Below are 26,500 nucleotides of genomic sequence, written 5' to 3'. Positions count from 1 at the left end.
CATGGAAAAGTTGCGACTTGTATTATATGCCGAGCTTCCAGACTAAACAATCTGCTTTTCAAAGAATATTTCATGCACATCACCTATTCGAAGGCAATTAGATAATACATGTATATGTTAATACTGATGTAACTCGTGTCAGATTTATTTTACAGATATGCTTAAATAGCACCTATTCATCATGATTAGCCATTGCTGTATCTTTAAATGCCTAATCAATCAACCTAACATCTAGCACTCCAGTCGGTGTTTATCATCTATTTTCTAATTGTTTACATGAAAATAACTATTTATTGTTTGTAAAATAAGTAAACAAAAATATAAGTGTTCTAAGCTCCTTCTCAAAAGTCAAATCGTCGGAGATAGTTTTAGTGCATGTCGCCGATTTGAAGGTGATTAGATGATCATTGTTCATCAAATGGACAATCAATGTTCTCATATCATTTAGATTTTATTTAAAAATCATTCTATAAAGTATAGCTTTCATTATTGTTCATATCAATCTGGTAGCATATCTAGGCTTAGAAAATTGAATATATCAACATTTTTAAAAGCAAATAAAAAAAACCATTCAAGGATATTTGATGTTTCAGGTCAATAGCCTTACCTAACCTCCATTCTCTTAATCCTTTCTCTCTCTCAATTCAATCTGTCTTAAACTATAATATATATATATATATATATATATATATATATATATATATATGCATTCTAACTTTCTTTTCTTCTTACTTATCTTCATTTGCTAATTACGCACATCTTTTTGAAAACTTTAATTATCAACGTATGGTTACAAAAAACAAAAAACCAATTAATTGTAAAATGAATGAAAGGCTATTTTCTTAACTTTCCAATAACATTCTACCTAAATATTATCCTTTAGCTGTGGCATATTGCTAACAAATAATGGGTCAAATGCAGATCTCCCTAATACGGACAAGCTGACTTATGAAATTTGTGTTGTTTGTTGACAAACTAAATTTTTAAAATCTCATTTTCTATTGTAATAGATGAATTTACAATGTGGATAAGTTTTATCATTTTAAATTGTCCAGACTTGATATAATTTTTGTTATAATTATATTTCTCATTTCCCAACTGCATGTTAATTTTCGATTGCGTTAGTATAAAAGGTCACGCAGTTGTAAAACAATGCCTAGGGTGTTGTTTTCGGTATAATAACTTTAACTTGAATTGTTATAAGATCATAACATTTAAGCTCGTATATCTGTCTTTCTATAGTTTAAATGAAGTTAAATAAGCTACTGTTTAATTATCTTCGCATGATTATACAGGGCATGCACAACAAAACTATATTTAAGTTCCCAGGTTTATGGTAGTCTCTGAGTGTGTGTAATTAGACCTCACAATGACGTCACAATGAAAAGATTGTAGAGTAAGAGTAGTCTTCATAACGTTTAAAGAAATATTTGGCAAAATGGATGCGATACAGATATAGCCTGGATTGCAGTTAAGCTTACTTTCAAATTTCTTACATATACTGTCATTCCCTCTTAGGATATTCGAAATGTAGTCATATTTCAAGGTCTTACATTTATATATGAATACAAGTATATATATATATATATATATATATATATATATATATATATATATATATATATATATATATATACACATACATATATATGTGATGCGTTGTGATGTGATTTGGATTTTTAACGTAGCTTTAACAAATTTTCAGTCATATCGCTACGATGTCTGCAATGTGGCAGTTTATAGTGATGTCTAGCACTGGGGCATCATGCCGCAGACATGTAGCATGATGTCCCACCCAGTCACTTTATCCTGACACCGGGCCGACCAGTCCTAACACTAACCTCTTAATGCTGAGCGCCAAGCGAGGCAGCTGTTAGTACCGATTTTGTAAGTCTTTGGTATGACTCGGCCGGGGATCGAACCCACGACCTCCCTCATCCGAGGCGGATGCTCTAACTACTAGGCCACCGGAGCGGTTTATATATATATATATATATATATATATATATATATATATATATATATATATATATATATGTCTGTGTGTGGGTGTGATGTTTTAGACCATATCTATATTCATAACGGTGGCAAATCGATCAAGTTTGGTCATATATTTGCTATTAAGTCTATATGATCACTATATACAAAAGTGGACTGGGAAAAAGTTTTATAAAATATAAAATATATTGGTCATTGCATCAATGACGTTACATTCCTACTAAATAAATAAATATAACCGCCTGTCGGATGGACACCATCTGTGTTCACGCTGCTGGTAGCAACAATTATTTTAAAGTCTTTGATTGACTTTCATCGCCTATCTTTTGATGTTTACAGTATGTTAACTGAACATTCATTGCAAATTCTCAAGACAGAATTTGTACTAAATACAGCCTGCCAATTACACAGTTATATTTTGTATACCAATAATATTGTCATATTTAACAATGTAAATATATTCACCAATGTAGGTGTCGTAACGATGAATATGTATAATTTACCTAAAAATGTGTCGATGGAACGCATCGAAGACTATTTCGTTTTGCTTAAAGAAGGTTCATTTCAAGTCAATCACAATGAGGTTCATATGAACTGCTGCTAATTAACATACTGTTGATGAAGTACGGAACGTACAAGCAAATTAGTATTTCAATGTTTTTCCGTATTTGCACTAAATGAATGTTTGTTCTTCAATTTCACGACATTTTTTATGTACTTTATTATGGCAATGTTAATGAAGTGACTTCTTGGCATACATTAAACAATAAATTTCATTAACGAATCGTCTTCCAACCCCAATGTTTTAAGAATGTCTTCAATAGGAGTGACAACAGCTTCTTTGCTTCCAGCCAGAAAACCAATTGCTATTCCAATGCATCGTAGTTTCTGGTTTTCGTCCATATGAAATACACCAGATCCCGAGTCACCAGCAATGAGGAAATTAGTTGACGATTTTGACTGAAGTAAATATTGCCCTTTCATGACGAAGCACCTGGTTCCATTGATGATTGGTGGAAACGGATATCCTTGATCAAATAATAGTTCGGCATCACTTCCGATCTTAATTACGGCTAGACCGGGAGCAAGGCAACTTAATGTAGATGTTACACCTGACCTAGCACCAAATTTGATAAACTTTCCTTTTGGTAATGAAACATGCTCTCGAAACCTCGTTTTAGTCAAAATTTCACCGTCATCAAATTTGAGAAATTCACCGTATTGTAGACCTGAAAAAATAATGGTTAGATATTTACATTTCTTGATAACAAAAGGGAACGATTTCAAAGCTCCCCCCCGCCAGCCTTTAGTAGATTATAAAAAGGCACAACTGATGCCAGCTGTTAATCACCGAGCCTTTGATTGCTTTCATAGTTTGATCTGAGTTCTTATATATTTCGGTCAAAGCTATGTGATAAAGGCAATCATGCTATATCCATACATACATATATCCACTGGTGTCAATTTTATGTATTCTGAACAGGACTGCCTGGCAAAAGGAGAATGTGCAATCGGTTTTAAACAGTTGTGACATACTATAGAGATTAGGGTATAGACTTTGACAACTTACAAATTAATATGTTGCAGTACATTAAGACATGGAAACTGTCACGATCGCATCCTATCCTTGGATGAGATTGGAACCGCAAAAGATAATCAATAGCTCATCATTCTGGTGTAATTAGTTTAATTGAATAATTTTAACGTTCGCATTATTTATTATGTTTGTTACTACTTGGGTACAAAAGTAAACGCTGTATATGTAATATTATTGAGTGTCATAGCTCTTTAGGAAGGCGAATAATGAAATTTATGTCACCTTGGACAACAAGATTATTAAAACATAATAATAAGTATGCTCTTCGATTCCCTTAATAATGTTTGTACTCGCTTTAAAATTATTAATTCATGGTATACAAGAACGAAAGTAGCTGTCACATATGCTTGTTTTCCACAGCTTGAATGTGGTGTACTTATTAATAATCTCCTATTATTTAATTCAATTACCTGCTTCTTTAAGACTAAATTGATTCATCCAGGCAAAGCGTCCTAACATAGGCTTTTTTCCGTGCTCTAATCGGACAAGAGCAGCGTCAGTATTCACAGGATGACTGAGCTCAACGTCAAACCTAATTCTGTCGATGTAACCGCATATAGCCTCGTCATTACCACCACCATGAGCACCATGAACGGGAGCGAAGTCGCCGTTTGCCGGCTGAACAACTCTCTTTTTTAATGAGCTTTCAATATTGCATGGCACTCCAAACGCGTGGGCACAGGTCAAAAAGCCAACATTTCCCTCCTCCATCTGTACAAATGGACCCACGGTCGCACTGATGAGATATTCATATGGACCCATACTGAAACCCATGCGAAAAAGTTGAGAGTCCCATTGTTCTACTTGCATCATCGCAGGTACATAGAAATCCTCTCTCACATCCACGGGAAGCGATATTTCCCCTGCTATTAGATCCTTTGGAAACAGACTTTCTCCAAATGGAATGAATCCTTTCAGTCTGCACGATAAAACAATACACGTTTCCTTTGTAACCTTACTGCCACTACTCTTGACCGGACACGGTTTTATCACCTCCAGATTACTGTGGAGTTTCATTAGCCGATCCGTATTTAATGAAATAATTTCGTTTGCCAATATCGCGTCGTTTGGCGACAATTTGTTTTCCAAAAATATTTTACTAGTCTGAATATCTAGTTCCTCGTTGTTCACTGTATTGTACTCCTGATATTTAACAAGAAGACCGAAAAAGCGTTTTTGGCATTTTACATCCACATTACCCCAATAGTTGCAGACAAGAACGGGTTGCTCATTGACTGTACCTTCTCTAGCAGGTGTCGCTGCCCACACTGAAACCTTGTAAGGCTTATGCAGCTCGGTCAATTCTTTGCACATCCAAGACAAGAAAACATTTGCCATGGCATTCTTGCCGCTACTGTTATTTAAACCGAGAGAATAATTGAGATAGTAACGTAATTCATCCTCATGTTCCCGTCCGTGATTTTCTAAATATTGTTTTATATATACGTGGTCTCCGCGACTTATTGCCTGCCCAACATCAGTTAGATAAATACGAGGTACTGAAATATGATGAATACAACATTTAGTACATTTTGCTGCATTTAGATTTGAACATAACGACGCCATTTTTCAACGGACGCGCATCTATATTCAGCTGAAAAAGATACTAACACAAAGGACCTATGAAAGTCATTAAATGGTAAACGTGTCTTTAAAAATGGTTTTACTCTTATCTCGAAAATAAATCAAGGACATGATATTATGCTTTAAACCATACTTATTACGCTATAATTGATATTATGGTAAGGATATTGAACATGAATATAAAATTATAATCTTGGGTCCTGCTCTTGCACAATGATGCGTCTGAGCTATTAAAATCTATGATGTATCATTTTGTTTTGCTTGGCGAAGACCTTCTATATATTTGTTCTTTGTTAAGCGGACTAACATTTGTACCATTACCCTTGCTGTCAGTCTCTGAAACAATTACATATTGGAGTCTTTAATGCTTGTAAAGTTTGCATTAGAAGGAAGTTTTATTCAGTGGCCTCTCCCGCTTCCTTGACTTCCATGATTGCAAATGGATTTCCACCGCGTCCAGTTTTAAAGTTTCATTTATGTATTTTGCAAACACAGATATAAATATGTCGATTGTAACAATGAATATATGCCTTTAAAACGGTTTGCATTCTTCATTTATAATTTAGATTACGTGCACTATTCATTGCGTTCGATTTTTATTTCTGGAAAGATGAAATTATATATATATATATATATATATATATATATATATTTCTCAAATGTCCGACACATTGAAATACGTAGCTTTCGTTTTGCAAAATATAACATGTATCAATGCCATTTCAAGTTGGTTACACAACATTAAAAAGCGCCGTGCAATAGCTTCATTCTCTTCAGAAATGTATTTATCAATACAACAATTTAGTGTAGAAGGAATAAAAACAAAAGCATCTGTTATGAATTACATTTAAGGTATTATCGACTTGTTGATATATCATATCTGAACGGAATAACAGCTGCATCCATCATATACATCATCTTCATGTTTTGTTGTATTCTGCATATAACTATTTAAGTATGCAGTGCTCACATATGTCTTCGCATGTTTTAAGTTCCGGAATTTACTTGCCATCTAAACTACATATAATAAGAGAATAAGATGACTGTGAGATTGAGTCAACATAAATAAACTCAATAGAATTCGTTGTATGGTTTAATACGAACCAGATACTTTTATTAATTAACACCAAAATATTAATTGAAACTAGTAGAATATTGGAATTAAATATCGAGAATCACTCTAGCTTATAATATGGTCATAGTTGGTAGCTGTCACTTGAATTATCCTCTTGTAACTTTATAAACATATCAAATAATATGACTGTCCTCTTATTGTACTGGTTTTATCGATAGATAGGGACAGGCTATACATAGCGGCCATTATAATTGGCGGAGGATGAACTCGGACAGCCACGGTAAGAACCACCGACAACATAAGAACCCACTGTCAACCTTTTTTCATTACCATTTTGGCCGAGCCCTATAAGCTAGCGTACTTGGATAGGGATAAGATCGGTATTAAAGGCAAGCGCTTTAGGCCACGCAGCCATATATTATCCTTAACATTAATCAGCATTTTGTGAAGCACCGAAACAAAACTGAACAAAACTGTAAAGTAATTTTCAACTTATTCTGCAATATTGGAAGCAAAATAAAGATTGCAATTTACGCATATTGTTCGATAGGATGTTGAAATGGTTGGAAACAATACGAAGACGACATGGTACAAATGCCAAACTGATCAGCGGAATCGGTACCAAAAGCCTCGGCAACGTAATATCAAAAATGTCTTAAATGGCTCACCCTATTTTGTCGAAGGATTTGACACGTAGTGTCATATCAATATAACATATATTTTTGATAATATCATTGTTTGTTTTTTCAATCTTACAAATGAATAAATATAAACAAATATACTTCATAACACTCATGTCCCTAGTCTTCGTCACATTTGTATAAATGTGTTCACTGCAGACGCCAAATTATATATCTTATAGAAGAAAATTGTATAAATAAATTTTTATTGCACTTAATTTCAAATTCTTGCTTGACAGTCTCAGCACATATATTTGTGAACTCATTTTGTGTTGATACTTGTGTCACACATTTTGGACAATATATGTCAAAGTTGACTACATTCAATCTAGTTCTGTTACATGAGTCCACAGTGGACGGTTGTCGTACATTTACATATCTGCCCATTAAACATCCATTGTACCACTTAAAATACTTTAGTATCTGCATGGTTAAATACTTTCGTACCAGTTAGTTAATGAATCTAATGCATTCCAGTGTAAAGATAACCAATTGCAGACGTTATTTAGTTTTAAGTAAAACAAGGTATTCGCTATTGACTGACAATAAGCACTTTACCTGAACGAAAAACATATTTGTGGATATAAAAGAAAGCGGTGGAGTGGAGTCAAAGATCTGCATTTAGCAATGCGGATTCGTTATTAATGTAAAAATTTGTTTTTGGGGAAAGGCAGTATAATTATATATTTCTGCCACAAATAATTTTTGTAAAATCGTCTTTACCAAACGTACAAATGAGTCAAGCATAGCAGTACATACACTGTATGGCTTGCAAGCCTAATTCAATCGTGTTTGATAGATTGTTCCAAAATTTCATGTTGTTAAATAGTTTTACCACATTAGCATTGATTTGGTTTCTCTCAAGGCTAATGAAACAGGACCTAATGTTGTTTTGTTTTGTAATGTGTTCTCTTACTTACCAAGCAAACTATCAAGTGTGCTAATCTCTTATGACTCAAGCCGACTGTCAGTGCAAAATTCAAATATATTTTAATGTAAATTAAATACTGTTTGGAAGTGTTAAACGTTTTCAGTATTTCCAAACCAGAAGTTACTATTTTCATTTAACTTTTGGGGGTAATACTGGAATTGACTACTGTGAATGTCGGTGAATCAAAGTTAACAATTTACTATCTGTATATGTTACGTGATTTGGATTCGAATAAAGAAGAGTGGACTCTGTTTTAGGTTTAGTAGTAGTTGTGAAGAATACTGACACGGTTAGATTCAGTTACTTTAATCTAGTCATTTGTAATTTTTGTAGATTATTGTACATATTGCATCTATTAACAATTTAAAAATTTAACTTAATGGTGAATAGAAGTACTAATTTAAATACATAACGTTTCTGTCATGAAAAGTTAAACAAAGTCTAAGACGTAGACTTGAATAATTTGAGATAACATGTGTAAATAAATCAGGTGTGTTCCGATATTTACAATCAATTCATTGAATTAAATTTATTTATATCTTCCGAATATTTTATGATACATTTTAACACCAAGTAAAATATAAATATCATAATCGTGTTATTAAACAGATATGGAGAATGGGCGTACCTTCTGATTCATGTCCGTCTGATATAGGACATTCAGCTGTAAAAATATAACAATACTTACTGACGTGAAGATAATACAAACGTTAGATGCCTTATGCTACACAACGGAGAGTATGTTTTCATTAATGTGTTTCGTTCAGTGATCATAAAAATGAAAGGAATGCAAACGATATGTTCTACAAGGGGCAATGTAATGCACTCACCCCAACGTCAGCGCCACTTACCTTATCGATTTAAACTTAATTACCTCGTTTCCTTTAAATGAAACATTTACAGATCTCAATGGATATCATTGATACAGCGTACCTATTGTACATATATATCTTTTATTTATACCAATTACAAATACATACATTTGCCCTTTGAACGGAGATTCCGATTGAGAGCAGTCAACTGCATTGACGACTGAATGCACTCCTCATATCCCTGTCGAGTGTGTCTTCTAAAAAATGTAGTCTTGTGCTTTTTGTTACATTTTACAATCGCCTTTGCATATTGATCAGTTGATTGTTTTCGTTTTGGAGTTTCTATATTTATTCACATTGACTAAATTATGATTTAAACATGAAAGATAGTTTTAATGAAGAAAGTAGAGCACAACAAACATATGGTTAGCTCAGCCATTCACATGAACGCTCAACCATTCACGTACCGGAGCATGGATATTAGCTTGGAATAGAAACTAAGCGAAAAAACAAATTGGTTTTTAAAATAGCTTAATATATCTAAAGTTGATCTAAGTCATTTTTTTGCTTTAATAAGAGTTCTACAGACCAAACTCTCTCTCTCATTCTTTGGTAGGATTGACTTAACTTTTACCTTGACTCATAAGTCCAGAGACATCGTTGGATGGCACAAGCGAAAATCATCTAAGCTAGTCTTTTCTTAGAGTTTAGTCTGTATCTTGCTCGATGGTTCAGAGGGAGATGGGGGGGGGGGGAGTGGGGGCCTTAGGACATGTTTATATGTGATTAGTAATAATCGATTTTTAGAACATTATCATAGGTATAAGTAACAAAAGATAATTAAAAAAAACATTAAAAAATTGCAATATGTGGACCACGTAACCGAGACATTTACCGTATAATGTTGACAGGGTTTGCATCTTTGTATCATTGATTATAAAAACACTAGATTAATCCCAAGGAAAGTGCACGCACACCGTTACGATGAACAATATTATTGTCTTTTAATTGGTTGTAAATTCAATTTCAAGGTTTTCATCCAGCCTAAATAATTTTTCTCTCTCACTCTAGATTTCTGCCAATTTTGTACCTTATGCATGAGAGGGGAGGGTGAAAGGAAAGTTTAAACGACTGTGATTAAAATGTGTACCATATAAAATTCATTTAGAAAATGGGGATTATTAATAATTTGTATCGTTATTTTCGTAAGATACTAACGATGAATGAGTGAACAGCACACAGTTGCAAGGGCGCCGTTACAGGAATATATATACACACACACACACACACACACACACACACACACACACATATATATATATATAATTACTCCATTGGCGGATCACAATTTGATATAGCAATATTATTGGTATATCAACTTGCTTTATACCAAACTTTGAAAACCATGCTATTTTTAATATATATATATATATATATATATATATATATATATATATATATATATATATATATATATATATATATATACGAAAAATATTGGGGAATATGAACATTGGAAATAGTAATCGGTTATCTAGTTCAGTTTCATTTTGAACAATGACTTGTTAATGAGTTATCGGTTTTGTCATAGACTGAATTCACATCGTTAAGTCTATAGCAATAGACATCGTAGAGTTCAACATCTATCAGCAATCGATCGACATGGAATTCGTCTTATGTCCGCGTACGAGATGCGTCGAAACTCTAACCATTATCTAATATAATTGTGAAACAATATACAATCTTGTTTTGTTATAAGTTTGATAGTAAGTAAAAGGAACTGATTTATTAATAATATTCGGAGTGACGTCGATTTTTATTAATATAAATAGCATATTTTTTCCAACATTTGATTTATTTTCCCTGTCGATAAATAATGATGTCCATGTTATATGTCCTGTACATATTAGCAATAGTTACAACGAATGAAGGCAAAGTATATATACTCTTTTTAAAAATATGTAATTACACAGTCAAACCTTCCTCATAACCGGAAAGCATTTATCTTAAAAGTTTTCTGTATTTTTTATGTTTCATTATTAAAGGTCGCCAGAGCGCCTTCATTATAAGATGTCTTTTGTGACAATATTGTTCTGTTTGGATGCTTTTTTTATTCGAGATGATTCGTATTTTCTTGATGGACTGTCTTCCTAAGATGCATAACATTTAGTTTAAGACAATATCTACTCAGCGTACCAAACTTTCCTATTGGGCATGGCTCTTTTTTCTAGATAATGTAGTATGTATAGACATCCAATGTAGTGGCGATTTAATGTAAACAAGTGAACTCTAAATGTAATGATTAACTTTTCTTGCAACGCTATGATGGAAATATATCCTCTTCTCATAATTAATAAATATAATTTTTGTTGTGCTATTGTTAGCAGAAATAATCAACTTTCAACTCAAGATCAAGAGACATAAACTGGAATCAAAGAAGCAAACAGAAATAAGCAATACTTCAGCTAACGTATTGAAAAACGGAAAAGTGGTGAGTTCACGCAAACATACAAATATATTGTCAAATCTAAATAACATTTAGCTTAGCATGACATTCATCTTCAAATATTTGCCTTGATTATACATGTTTGATTAGATTGTAATGTCTTTCCTTGATCATTAAAAGAAACAAAATACCGAATATATATTTGTACCACTGCAGTTTAATGTTATATCGCTTATTCGAAACAAATATTATCTTTATCAAGTTAGATATTCTGACAAACGTTTGACCCGTCAATAATTTTTTAAATATATTAATAATCGTGACAACTAATATTTGTACAAATAACAATGCAACTACCACTGTCCTTATCTAACACTACGCATATACATACATGCTGAATTAAGCGTAGGAAACTGCCACGAATTGGACTGCTCTTCCGGTGTAGCGGAAACTAAGAAGTAGAAGAAAATATATGTTCGAGAAATTGTGGGTTATATCTTTACCAAATAGATGAAGGGAAATCATTAATATAATTACTAACTCTCTAAATCAAGGCATTTATTTATTTGTTAATGAATTTATATGTTTATGTTTTAGATTGAGAAATTAATGCATGATATCATTTTTTTATATCAAAGCTGATGATAAGATTGTCATATGTATGAACTAATCACAATCATTCGTAGAAATCGAGTTTGTCAGGGCAAAGACATATATTATGTTCTGACAAGATGCTTGGTGTTCCATTCGGACTAATTGCAATCATAATTAAATAATCCTGTGTTTAAAAACAAATCCATTTTAAGTGTACCATTACTTTCCATTGGTTGACTTCTAAATTTAAACTAAAGTTAACTTTGATTGAGTTCCATATAATATCGTTTCAGATTTATTAACGGTTTACAGTGTATATTTCTTTTTAAATTCAATGCTATATTAAGATTGTTTTCTTTCATGTGAAGCATTGACTTTACATATGATATGACTTCATGTAGTGGAAAGAACATGTATCAGCGTAATGTGTTTGAGATAAAATGATAATTTAGTTTTTCATGTCTTAATGCTTTATGATACAGATTCCAGACTTTAGCTTAGTGTACCTTTCAAATAATTAAAAACGATGGTTGAATTTAAAATTGCTGGTCATTAAGTACATTACAACTGCATTAATGTATTCATCGTCACGTTCTATAACAAAATGGATTTAGCTTGTGGCATGGCTTTCGGTTCTTGACGGTAAGGAATTGTTCCTGGTTGTACCATATTTCTCAGATTTATATAATGAGGTATAACATAAAGGTGTTGTCGATAATATTGGATAGACATTCACATCGTTAAGCATGTGCGAGAATGCAGAGGGATAAGTTTCAAACCTTCATTGTTTAACCCTAATACATTCTCAAAAAATTACAATAGTTTTATTTCATTTCTGAAAACAAACAAAAATCAACTTTATTACATGTATTACTTCACTCGTGCCCACTATGGTAAAGTAAATTAATTAAACATCCATTCACACTGGATAACTGCTTCAAATGTACCTATGTATGTATGTATGTATGTATGTATGTAGGTAGGTAGGTAGGTAGGTAGGTACGTAGGTAGATATGTAGGTAGGTAAATAGGTATATATGTATTACCACTTTATTTCCACTTCAACAAAGAATATATAAGTTAATCTAATTCACCATAAACAAGAGCATGAAACACAACAGGGCATGAAAGCGAAACAATATACGATTATTTCTGAGAATGCTAACGATTTACAAAACGAAACATTTCAAAATATGCAACCATACAATATCTATTTACAAAACGAAACATTTTAATATATGCAATAATACAATATGTATTTACAAAACGAAACATTTCAATATATGCAGTCATAAATTATGTATTCACAGCAGAATAATATTCATCTCAGAATTGCAGTGCGTGACTGCGTGAACGCCTATTATCTTTTCAACAGATGTTACATTATGTTACACAAAAAACGGACGATACAAGATAACGAAACACATTATAAATAAGTAATACGAGGTATAAAGTTCTTTAGCTACATCTGTTAACACAAAGACTCATATAATTGTCTTCAATACATTTTTAGAACAATGCCACCAATCATTTTTACATATTTGCCTTGAACTGTTATATATCACAGCGAGTGTCATCACACGAATCATATATTATTGCATGATTAACAATAAACGTAGAGCTGGAACGATACAGGTGTATTTCAGAATATGTTTGAAAATTATGCTATAATTGGTTCTAAAGATTGGTGACTCATAAGTTAAATCAAACATACGTACTTAATTCGACACAACACAAAGAATAACATAAACTGTAAATGTATACAAATTGTAACATCATATATATAGTTCTTACTACAAAACTAATGTATTTATCTATGCATATATATATATATATATATATATATATATATATATATATATATATATATATATATATATATATATATAATGTTATGCAATATAGACATATCACGAGTTGTATACATACTTGCCTTTGAGCGGGTTTAAGATTGTTTACAGGCAATTGTGTAAAAACAGACTGAATGACCAATTCAAATCCCTGTCATCGCTTTCGCTATCATTTTTGGCCATTAAACATCTCCTTTTGACAATTGATAATTTGCTAGTTGTCTTGTTTGAGCTTATATTTTCATTCGTATTGGTCACATAAATATAATAAAATGTTACGAATTATGCACGAAAGGTTGTTATAATGTAAAATGTAGAATACTACTGACGTATGTTTAGTTTCTTGAACACTTTAGTCTTTATAATGTAAAATGTAGAATACTACTGACGTATGTTTAGTTTCTTGAACACTTTAGTCTTTATAATGTAAAATGTAGAATACTACTGACATATGTTTAGTTTCTTGAACACTTTAGTCTTTATAATGTAAAATGTAGAATACTACTGACGTATGTTTAGTTTCTTGAACACTTTAGTCTTGTTTGTTGAACAAGGAACCATTCACGTACGGGACAAATGTATGGAAATAAGTTTGGAATTAAGCGACGTATGAGTCAACAAGAAGTAATTCGAAAATTTTAGTCTTTATCTTTTATACTACATTTTTCTAGCAATTTCCTTTCCATTCTTCTGTACGACTTAACGTGACCATCACTGGCAAGTCCGGAAACAAGCTCGCATGACAAATGCAAAGATTATCTAGGCCCTTTTTTCACCGATTTTGCTACGATGGTCCAGAGTGAGAGAGACAGAGAAAGAGTTAAAGAGACAGAGTTGATATAAAACGATACAAGCCACATATGGACAAAGAGAACCAGGGGTGAAAATCTCGTGTAATAATTATCATTTATGGATCAGAGAGTATTACCTTACCTTCGGTTGTTGTACACGAATACTAGAGATATCTGATGACAAGACCTTGTACAGGTTTCATTTCACTGAATGATGATATAATATGTTTTCGCTGTTATGCTGGAACATGTTGGATGTAAGTAGGGCATTTAAGTTATTGTAACATGAAGTAATATTGCTCCCCGTCACCATAATTAGTCTACTCCATACATCATCATATACGACGAACAGTCCACCCTTTTTCCAATTTAATGACCACAACAATATATCGTTTTCTGACTGAATAAGACAAACTCGTCTCTTACCACTAAAGTGTTAATCTCTATCTCTCAGAAAACATTGGGTTCTTCAAGTAGCAACTTAAAATGAGATATATCGCTCAGTCATCAGCCTCTTCAGCACATAGTTTTAAAAACAGGCTTGATATTTAGTTTCACTATCGCAGACAGATTTACGTCCAAGAAACCAAATTCTACTTGGTTTTATAACTAGAAGTCTAAAGGAATGATTTCAAAGCAAATTAAGCAATCTATGATCTGTCATTACCAGAAAGAGGCACACAGGCAGTGTGCAGCCATGACCTAAAGGCTGATTAATAACGAAACGATCCGGCAGTTTACCAGCAAATAAAACAGAAATTGTCACTCTCTAAAATATGCATTACATCATGTGCCATTCATATTTTTTATTCGAACCTGTGTTGAATGTTTTTGTATTATCTAGAAGCATAACATAAAATGAGTTAAAAATAATCGCATATATAATTCTTAATGCATAAATCTGCAGTTAACAACTGCAATTAGTTATGAAACCGTGTTCAAATGAATGAAGGGAATAAAAACATTTGGTTTGATAATATAACTTCTTATTGTATATAATATTTCTTTCACTTTCTGAAACACTGGAGCTATAGTTAAATCATTATAATTATGCATATCAAAAGGCATACTTAAACTTTTAGTACATAAGTACAAAAAATAGGTGAGGTACGTCCACGCAGTTTCACCCATTATAAAAACAATTCCGTGTCATGCATATAAGAATCTATATTTGGGATGGAAAACAAGTTACTTATAACTCTAAATTTCACATTATAGTAATGTTCAGAAATGAAAGTGCAAAACATTCTCACCGTCTTGAAAATTGCTGAAGACAATCAGGGCAAGCTTGTTTCTTATATAAATAACCCAAACATGATATATGCTACATGAGGTATCACACTTACCCACTGCGTCTATTTTTCCAACAAGATCTGTCGATAAATAATCCAAAAACTCAAAATGCAAGTCTGAGTGTCAATATCACGTGCAATAAATATGTATGTGCATCATAACCACGCTAAATAAATATCGATGCAATAAGCCCAAGTAAAGCATAACTGCAAACCATTACTTTCATTGAAATTGTTGGTACAAAGTCTTGATATGTGTATGTTTCTCTTGATGTTGTCGTTTATCACATGTAATCAATTGTTTAACAATATTAAAATACATTGATTGAAGAGCCAAACATGTTCGTCATTTCAAACGTATGGTGGCACTTATACGAAATTTGGAATACTAACATAAGTAAACATAAGTGGATGGAGGTTGAGTTCATACATTATTCTCATTTTGCAATAAAGCATGTAAAGTATTACATACTTTAATGGAATACCTCGATACATCTTGCAAAATATAATCAAATGATTTAAAATCAATATAATCATGTTTCTTAACATATGTGGACAATTCCCCTACCTTCTATTTCCCATCCCTCTGGTTCAGGAATATCAGCTGTAAACATGCAAAGACATTTATAGTCGTGAGGATAGGGCAAAAATTGGTATAAAAGCTGTTATGTCTCAATTCAAGAATTACCGTTTGGTTCAGTATGGAAAGTATGTTTAGGTGAGTTTGTATTGTCTTCAATTGAAAATTAAAATAAATACAACGGTGAGATACGCAGTGCAGTTTAGTGTACTATTGTTTATTTATATAAAATATGATCTTTATCGATTTATACGTTGTAACAAACTGATGACAGGAGAACAATTTATGAAATGTGTCCTTCTTTGTGCCAACTAACACATTTACCAATCTGAAAGAGATTACAACCAGCTTAACCTAACACTACGCCTATACTTACATGCTGAACTACACGTGGGAAACTGCCACGAGCTGGATTGCCCGTCTGGGTTTGCAGAAACTAAAATGGAAAAGAATATTCACGTGTATACTGATAAACAGTGAAAACTATATTTACCAAATGAATTGATGGGAGCGCATTCACAATATTAAAGACCCTATAATTCATAGAATGTGTTTGTTTTGACCGATCATTGAAACTGTTATTGTGTGGTTTTGTATTATATATACTAACTTGTTAATAAAGTTACAATTTGTATTTTTGTATCAGCAGATTAATGCTCTATATCATTTCTGTTTGTGAAAGCTACTGGTAAAATCATCATATGTATGAACCAATCATTACTATCATATGTATGAACCGTGTATTACTATAATATATCCTTACGAGATGCTTCATGTTCCATTCAAATTAATTGTCATTATAAACTAACAAACACTATATTCAAAGGACGCGCCTTTTGTTGGTTTAAGTTTGCCATTAACTAATACAATTTATTTCACTTCTAGATTCAAACTGAAGCTAGGCTCGTTTGCCATCAATGTAGTCTCTTTTCAAATTTTGTTTCACATTTCACTACCATCATTATCTTGTAATTGAAGTTCGGAATTATTGTCACATCAAGATTCAAGTGAAGCTTCCACCTTATGTGTGAAATGATTCCATCCAAATGAACGATCACGTGTCTACTTTTAAGATCAGATGATAATTTAAGTTTTCATCTCAGTTTTACAAAGTTATGATATAGAAACCAAACTAAGTTCATTTACTTGTTTTAATTTGATTAGTATAGCACCTATCAGCTTATAAATATTTACCTCGTATTGCAGTTATATTGCAAATTGAGCCAATATTGCTCACCAACATTAGTCTGTTCCATGCATCGTACATTATAGATGACAAACTGTAAATTCTGCTGTCGTGAACGTTATTTTGTATTCTTGATATAACATGTCAACCCAGTCTCACCTCTAAAGTGACAATCACTCTCGTAAAGGTAACCTAGCGTTCTACAAGTAGCGCTTCGCAGCCTATAATAAGCTGTCTCGCTCTGTCGACAGCCTCATCTCCACAGAGATTACATATCATGGATTTAACAACCGGCATGATATAGAGATTCACCACTTCAGAGTGAGGCCAACTATTGATGAGAATTTACATTCAAGATATGATATTTGATATTAAGTTTTAAGTGATGTTATTAATTTGAGGTGAATTAAATCCTTAATTTGTCCACAAGTAGCGTCCTCATGATTTTGAATAACTTGTAGATTCCCATCCACGTTGCCTTCTGCTTGGACTTTTAAAGCTTATTCTAAAAGAATGTTTCACTGATAATATTTCAGAACTATTCTGACAATGTACAAAAGCCATCTGTTGTATAGGGTTAGTCAGCTAATGACATAATTATTTAGTGCATACCTACTTCCAGATACACAAGAACTCGCCCCTACATGGTCGGATAAAACATTATAATTTCGCCTTAGCTACGTATGTTTCCACTGACGAAAGTACTAAAGCACTACACGTTGCCTCTGCAAGGGAGTATTTATCTAACTCTGGCACACGTCTCACTGCATAACTTTGACGTAATTTGAGTTCTTCCATCATTTAATGTAGGATGTTTGATCGTTTTTCACCATACTTATAGAACCGAAGGAGTAAAGAATAATTATTTCCAAGATTTTAAGTCTTGTTAAGAGATTCATTCAGTCGTCTCTAATAATAATAATATAACATGATATTAACAAATGTTTGCCATTTTGGCATGCTTCTTCTAATGCGCAGTCTTGGTTTTAAGTTGTATATTTGAGGTATGCAGGAAATACTTCTTAGTTTTGACTGCTGAAATTGGAGACTTGTCCAACAGAAGAGCGAGGAAAACAGTTCTTATTTTGTTGGTGAACAAACAAGTCCAATTTTGTTCTGCGTTAATTCTAATACTATACATTCTAGAATAGTTAAAACTGCATCAAGCAAATGTTACTTTGAATGATGAGAATCAGCGATAACACTGGTATCATCCGTCAGTAAAACAAGGCAGGTGGAAATTGGAAATTATTAGACCAAGCAAGCTGTGATACAATTCGCTGATTATGTTATATATCATTACGAGAACGAAACAAGCAGGCAAGATGCGGCCCATACATACACCTTGTTTAATAACTAAACGTTCATACATGTTTCCCGCAAATATAAAAGAAGTAATCAAGGTCTCGAGAACGATTCTTTCATTATCCGTCATGTAATTTCTTTAATTCGAAGTCACTACTGTTATAAAATAACCCGTTGTGGCAAATTGTGTTGAATGCTTTGGCATTATCGATAAACATAATGTAGATGGGGTAATCCTGATAATTATATCTGAATATCCTTAATAAGTAAAGCTGCAGTTTTACCAACACAGCCATCTCTGAAACCCTGCTGCAATGTTATATTATATAAATACTTATTGTTTTTCTTTCTAGGATCTTCTGAAAAAGTGGGACTACATTTATATCACAATAATTATATATATATATATATATATATATATATATATATATATATATATATATATATATATATATATATATATAAAGTGTTGTTCATCCTACCATTACAAATTGTATGTTAAGTGGCGCTTGTAGGTTTCGATCTCGTACATTTTATAATTATAATGTCCCTTTCTATAAAGTCCGCAAATAGCAAACTGTCTTCATTACCGTCGAGACCACAAGCCCAGTCATTATTGAGAGAGATAATTGCATTTCTGATTTCTTCTCTTGTACGGATTTTTATCTAAGTGGGAATGTATTTCTTTCTTTGCTATGTTTTATAACCAGTGCTAGGACAATCTGGTAATGTTTCCCATCGTACAAGTAATTATTACTAGATAATGACAAACTTGAAACATGATTTGCCATAACTTTCAGCTAGAGGTACGGTTGTGTTCGTTTTTTTCTTTGATTAGAATTTGAAAGATTAATCTTGTTTAAATGTTTTCTTCTTTAAAAAACGTATAAAACGTGGAATATCAAACTCTCACACGCTTTGGGGTAATTATTTTATAATGGCTGTGATAACATACCTTGCTTCATTACAATTATCATCGTAGTACTTGATTTAGTTGCAGATAGTAGCACCGTTTGCTCTTGTCGTGTTTCTTGCTTGTTCAACTGTCGAGTAATGCTGATCGTTGTTGTAACCACATCCTCCGCTATCTTTTATTACGGTAACTTCTTCATTGTTTTAAAGCACTGAGCCTTGTGGACACAATCAACGGACCCACTTGTCTTGAGCTAGTGGATTGCACGCAGCGGCTTTTGATATGGGCCAAATAGTATGTTGGGTCATACGAACGAATCCGCCGTTTTGTACCAAGAGAGTCAGCATCTATTATCCATTACCTTTGATGTTTGAATTAAAGGTTTGACAGTGCTTGTTATATCAGCCAGTGTCATCTGAGGCTGGACCATTTGCATTGGATTTACCTGCTCATTTCGATTTAATTTTGATGGTATATATTTTCTCGTCTTCAGTTGCAATGCAATCCTTTTCTTCACACAGTGACAGTGACACGCGCGCGCACGCGGACGCACAGACAGTGACGCGCGCGCGCACGCGCACAGACAGTGACGCGCGTACACGCGCACAGACAGTGAAACGCCGACGCACTCAGACAATGACACGCACATACACACACACACAGTGACACGTACATGCACGCACGCATAGACAGTGACACTCACATGCACGCACGCATAGACAGTGACACGCACGCACGCACATACAGTGGCACGTACGCACGCACAGACAGTGACACGCACGCACGCACAGACAGTGACACGCACGTACGCACGGACAGTGACACGCACGCTCGCACGTACGCACGGACAGTGACACGCACGCTCGCACGCACGCACGGAAAGTGACACGTACGTACGTACGCACGCACGCACTGCGTTGGTAGCTGATTCTGACTGCGTTGGTAGCTGATTCTGACTGCGTTGGTAGCTGATTCTGACTGCATTGGTAGCTGATTCTGACTGCGTTGGTAGCCGATTCTGACTGCGTTGGTAGCCGATTTGGTAGCCGATTCTGACTGCTTTGGTAGCCGATTCTGACTGCGTTGGTAGCTGATTCAGACTGCGTTGGTAGCTGTAGCTGACTGCGTTGGTAGCTGATTCTGACTGCGTTGGTAGCTGTAGCTGACTGCGTTGGTAGCTGATTCTAACTGCGTTGGTAGCTGATTCTGACTGCGTTGGTAGCTATAGCTGACTGCGTTGGTAGTTGATTCTGACTGCGTTGGTAGCTGTAGCTGACTGCGTTGGTAGTTGATTCTGACTGCGTTGGTAGCTGCAGCTGACTGCGTTGGTAGTTGATTTTGACTGCGTTGGTAGCTGTAACTGACTGCGTTTGAAGCTGTAGCTGACTGTGTTTGAAGCTATAGCTAATTGTTATTGTTTCTTGCATGTCAGGACAGTCAAATTATTGTGGGCTACTGCAATATTGTGATTCTGACTGCGTTGGTAGCTGATTCTGACTGCGTTTGAAGCTGATTCTGACTGCGTTGGTAGCTGATTCTGACTTTAGCACCACTGTCATGTTGAGCTGTATATATTATTTCCATGTCAGCAGTTTACAGCTACGCTATAATACATTTGTTAAATTTGTTAAATGCCCGTTTTAGATAGCTTCCATTTGTCTGTCTGTATATATGTGTGTGTGTCCATTTGGATTTTTAAAGTAACAATGTTTCATTCATATCGCTACGACATCTGCATTGCAGCAGTGAATAGTGATGTCAAAACATTATCCCGCAGACGTGTAGCATAACGTCCTACCTCGTCATATTTTAACGCTATCAATTTTAACACGACTACTGCTAAAAAATCATTCAGCTCATAAGTACGCAGTCTGCTAACTGTCTACCCAATACGCAATTAAAACACACCAAGAGTACTATTGACGACACTAGTACTGAGTAGACATTTACAATGGTGTGATATGATGCGATCAACAGCTCACAATATATATGCACTTTTTAAAAGATTAATGGCACTTCATGAGAAAGTCTTACCGACTTATCACCTTTCTAAATTTTTTGTCTACATGCTCAAATTTGAATCCGAATAGAAAACAAATTCCGACTGTAAATGGCATGCATGCCCACTAAGTAAAATTGAATACTAAATTAGGTTATGTCCTCCACGTAGCACCATACGTTGAAGAAAAAATCCCTTGCCATGTATATAGGAACTCCATGTTGATTGACAAAGAATGAACGTGTATATATATATATATATATATATATATATATATATATATATATATATATATATATATATATATCGGTGCATCTTCATGTTCGAAAAGTAACATATGAAATATTTTCAGAAAGAAAGCTCGACGAATGTTTCACCCATATGAAATTTGCTGCAACAAAACATGATATTTGATACCTGTGGCATCACACACTACCAATTTGTTTATGTTTTCAAGATTATCTGACAATATATTCCAAAACAATATATAAACCACTTTGAATGCAGGTATCATCTTTACACGAAATAAACAATTATTCTCACAAAGCAAAGTTAAACAAATCGTTTGCACTAAAGCCAAAATAGGACTCTTTTAAAAACGTTTAATTTTATTTAAACTGTTGGTATAACTTCCGGATCTATGTTCCATTTCCTGGATGTTGTAATATATCGCATGTAGTCTCTGTTTGAACAATATTTGAAGGAACATTTCAAATGCACGAGGGCTCTCATTTGAAATGTAATACAGTATAGAGAGTAAGCGTAAACGGACACAGCTTGAGTACATAAATTATTCTCATATTGCAATAGAAAATGTACACTGTAAAATATTTTAATAGATCTCCTGAAAGAAATGCCATTATTTGTCCTGCAAAATGAAGTGTACCATTTAAAATCAAATGATTTAATGCCAAAAGAATCATGTAAATTAACAGGTGTTTTCAAGATTCTCTTACCTTCCGTTTCCCTTCCCTCATGATCTGGAATTTCATCTATAAAATACAAAGACAAGTATGGTAGTGAGGATAAGTAGAAAATTAGGATGGAAGATGGTATGCCTCATTCCAAGGGTAAAAGTATGCTACGGAATGGGACGTACGTTATGATGAGATTTTAAATTCCTACCTACATCATCAAAAGAAATACAATGACTAAGTTTCGTTTCTTCCAGTGCTGATTAATGTGATATCGTTTATTCGTATAAAACAAGATATTTATTAATATAAATCGAATCTACGTATCTAGTCCGAGAAAATATAAAATAAAACAGGAAAACAGGAATCAAGATATATATATATATATATATATATATATATATATATATATATATATATATATATATATATATATATATATATATATAAACGGTAACAATATGTGACTTTCTTACTGGAAGACAAATGTATGTGTGTATGTACTTTTGTACGCACGTATATGTATGTATGTATGTATGTATGTATGTATGTATTTCCGAGTAAACATAAGTAACATCAGGGTTAATCGATTCAGTCTAATGAGTGATACCAAACACGTCACAAGATACATTGCTACAACTATCATAAGCGCAAAGTGTAATATCTAATTAGTTATAGTAGTTACTCATTGAGGGAGTGATTGCCATTTTACAGCTGAGAGTTGAAGCTGACATATTATGTCAGGAAGACATGAATTCATGTTACCTGCTACGAAATGATACGAAATAAATATATCCTCAGGTAATATTTCCTCTAGGAGTGCGCCTTTACACCTTGCGGTTCTCTCAACTCTACGAACTACAGGACATTTGTAATTTTTTATCTACCCATGTAACGAAAGAAGACTATCTTTAACGTTCTGCACATTAAGTTAGAGACGCATTTTCTTTTCATGTACGAAGCTATTCAATATTCCAAATTTCGAAAGAACTTGATGATATAATTGTTTGTCAATTTGAGTTGCTATGACATCCTCCTCTAAGTTCGACTGTCCATCACCACTGTATCTCTCAGCTGTCTCTCGTTCTAGATCAGTGTCGGCAGATTACAGCTACGTCGTTTTAAAGTTGTTGAATGTGCTTCATTTGTCAAAAGCTTGTTTAATATCACTGGCACTTGAATACAAGAATGGAAGTCCTCGTCCAGATTGATGAGTAGCCGTTGTATGCTTAGCTATCACAGCTCGAATCACTTAATTTCTCGTAGTCTCAATGACGTAACAAGACAGGTTACCTGGTGTAACTCGGGATCAACACATTGTAACGGTACAAGGCTTAACATAACCAAACCCATAATTCTCTCTGCTCATCAGGGTGCAGTTCGCTCACTATCGACTCATTAATCACATAACACCTATAATGAACACAAGTAATGGCACTAAAACTGAATAGAACAGTACAATGGCATTATGTGACATGACCGACAGCTCACAACGAACATGCAATTTTTAACGATGAATGATTCATTATATAATACAATTACCAACTCGTCGCCTTTCTAAAATCTCTGTCCCAAATTTTCAAATTGGAAGCAAAATCGGAAACTAATTCTGAATACAAACGGCACACAAACACACTTTGTAAAATTGATCATTAACGGAGGGCAGGTGCACCCACTCATTTTCATCCATTGTAGTAACAATCCATTGTCATGTGTATATAAATGCTTATTTGAAACGAAAAACAATTCACTGAACGTAGAGCTCAAAGTAAAGCACATTCTTTACTTTTATTAAAGCTGTTGGTAGATCTATTCCGGATCCGTTTTGTACGCTTTTTTCTGTCCCAGATGTTGCACTCTACCGCATATACTCCATGTTGTAATAATATTTGAAGACTAGGACAGAATTTCCAAGCAGATGACGAGAGGCACCATATTGAACCGATGATGGATCTTATGTAAAATTTAGTATAGTATAGTAAGTAAACGTAAACGGATGGAGACATGATAGATAAATAAATATCATATTGTAAAACATTATGGACACTCTTAAATGTTTCAATGGAACAATTGAATAAAATACCATATTTCTCCTGCAATTTAAAACATTGAAACATACCATTTAAAATCAAATGAATAAACATATATATTATCCTGTTATTTAACAGATGTGCAGGATTTCCCTACCTTCTATTTCCCATCCCTCTGGTTCCTGAATTTCAGCTGTTAAAAGGTAAAGACAAATATAGTCGTGAGGATAAGTCAAAAATTGGGATTGAATCTAACATGTCTCAATTCATAAATTGCATTAAGCTATAGACTGGAATGTATGTTTTGATGAGGTTTTAATGTCCCTCTTTGATAACAAAATACAATGACCAATACAGTTTGATTACTATTGGGTTTTCCAATTCAATATTATATTGATGGACTTCAATGTACTGACAATCAAATAACTAGAGATCCATTTACGAAAAATGTTAATATTCGTGATAACTTACACATATATAAATTACAAAGAAACTACAAATGCGAAACCTAATTCTATGCACATACATACATGATGAATTACAAGTGGAAAACTGCCAGGAACTGGACTGCTGGTCAAGGGTTGCGGAAGCTAGAATGCAAACGAAAAAACACTTATATGTTTGAGATCTAGTGAAAGATATACATTTACCAAATGAATGAAGGGAGGTATTCATTTCGGTATATACCCTCTAAATCGAGCGATTTTTTCATTTGATCGAACTTTGACGCAGATGTTTCGTGTTTGTTTATTACGCTAAATATCTTGTTAATGAAATTACAGATTTGTTTGACAGGGTAATTGTGTATATAATTAATATTTTGAAAGCTACTGGGAAAACCATTATATGTATGAACTAACCAGACTCATCTTTGGATATCGATTTTGTCCTAACAATAACATGTATTCCTAAGATACCTTAGATGCTTCAAGTTGGACTCGGATTAATTCTAAATATATTCACACACACATTATTTACGAAAGACGAATTTTTCATTCTTTAAGTCTTCCATTAATTAAGACTATTCAGGTACCATACAAATTCAAACTGATGTTAAGTCTGGTTGCCATCATTCTAATCTCTTTTCATATTTTATTTAATGTGAACCGCTGTCCACATTTTATCCGTACAATACTTACAGTGAATTCATAACCTTATAATACAAGATTGTTTTCTTTGATTTAAAGCCCCGACGTTATGTACGAAATTATTTCGTACAATAGAATGAGTATGTGACTACATAAACTGTTTGAGATATTTGAAGTTAATATATAGATCCTAAACATTACGAAACATACATTATTATAATTATAAGCTCATTTTTTGTCCGTTAATTTTACATTGTCAGAATCGTGAAATATTACCCGATATTGAACTCGCGTGCAAATGCACATATTGCATTCACGTTCCTAAAGGAACTACTTTCTATTGTAAACAAACAATGGACGCAGACGCTGATACTTTTGAAAACAAATCATGTACACTCGCGTAGTAGGCGCTTTACGTTGTGGTTTTTTAATTTGTTTCAGAATGAAATAAAAGCAGATGTTTCGTGGACTGCCACATTCCAGCTGCTTTCGCATTTTACGCGTTAACTTTTTTGACACAATGTTTCGGATTTCGGCTAGCTATACAACAGACGCAAGAAAGGTTCCTTACAAATAACATGCAAATGAAAAGGCATATACTGTTTTCTTTCGCTAGTGATAAGAATGGCAAAAAAATATACTAGCAGTTTTACATCCTGAATTTTCTCAAAATGTACTTTCTTAGTTCTGCAAATCCGAATTACATCAGCCATGTCATAGCATCTTAATCTTGATTACACATTTCGAAATTGTACTGTAATTTCGTATAAAAGTGCAATTACATCCTCCTTACTGCACTCAAAATGAAATAAGCATTCAATTCAATAGCGTCTTT

The 26,500-nt window shown here is 33.5% G+C and overlaps 1 protein-coding gene across 4 annotated transcripts in view; it reads right to left on the bottom strand.

Annotated features, from left to right (window-relative positions):
• Positions 1 to 1,412: 1,412 nt before the first annotated feature.
• The window catches only part of LOC149790540 (uncharacterized), a 91,311-nt gene continuing 66,223 nt past the window's right edge, over positions 1,413 to 26,500 (bottom strand). Inside the window, exons 13-22 of one of the 4 annotated variants that reach the window (XM_089972585.1) lie at positions 25,108 to 25,167; positions 24,735 to 24,770; positions 22,590 to 22,625; positions 16,607 to 16,666; positions 16,219 to 16,254; positions 15,705 to 15,731; positions 11,515 to 11,574; positions 8,494 to 8,529; positions 4,006 to 5,094; positions 1,413 to 3,227 (exon numbers count right to left, since the gene is read on the bottom strand). In XM_089972585.1, the coding sequence (XP_089828711.1) occupies positions 2,758 to 3,227; positions 4,006 to 5,094; positions 8,494 to 8,529; positions 11,515 to 11,574; positions 15,705 to 15,731; positions 16,219 to 16,254; positions 16,607 to 16,666; positions 22,590 to 22,625; positions 24,735 to 24,770; positions 25,108 to 25,167 (1,910 nt within the window). In that variant the 3' untranslated portion in view covers positions 1,413 to 2,757. The remainder of the gene's footprint in view (positions 3,228 to 4,005; positions 5,095 to 8,493; positions 8,530 to 11,514; positions 11,575 to 15,704; positions 15,732 to 16,218; positions 16,255 to 16,606; positions 16,667 to 22,589; positions 22,626 to 24,734; positions 24,771 to 25,107; positions 25,168 to 26,500) is intronic. The other 3 variants (XM_089972588.1, XM_089972586.1, XM_089972587.1) reach the window with 3 other exon arrangements.

The sequence above is a fragment of the Sinohyriopsis cumingii genome, chromosome 10, assembly GCF_028554795.1.
Source record: "Sinohyriopsis cumingii isolate HCF-2022 chromosome 10, ASM2855479v2, whole genome shotgun sequence".
Taxonomy (NCBI): domain Eukaryota; kingdom Metazoa; phylum Mollusca; class Bivalvia; order Unionida; family Unionidae; genus Sinohyriopsis; species Sinohyriopsis cumingii.
This window is presented reverse-complemented; position numbering and strand designations above follow the sequence as displayed.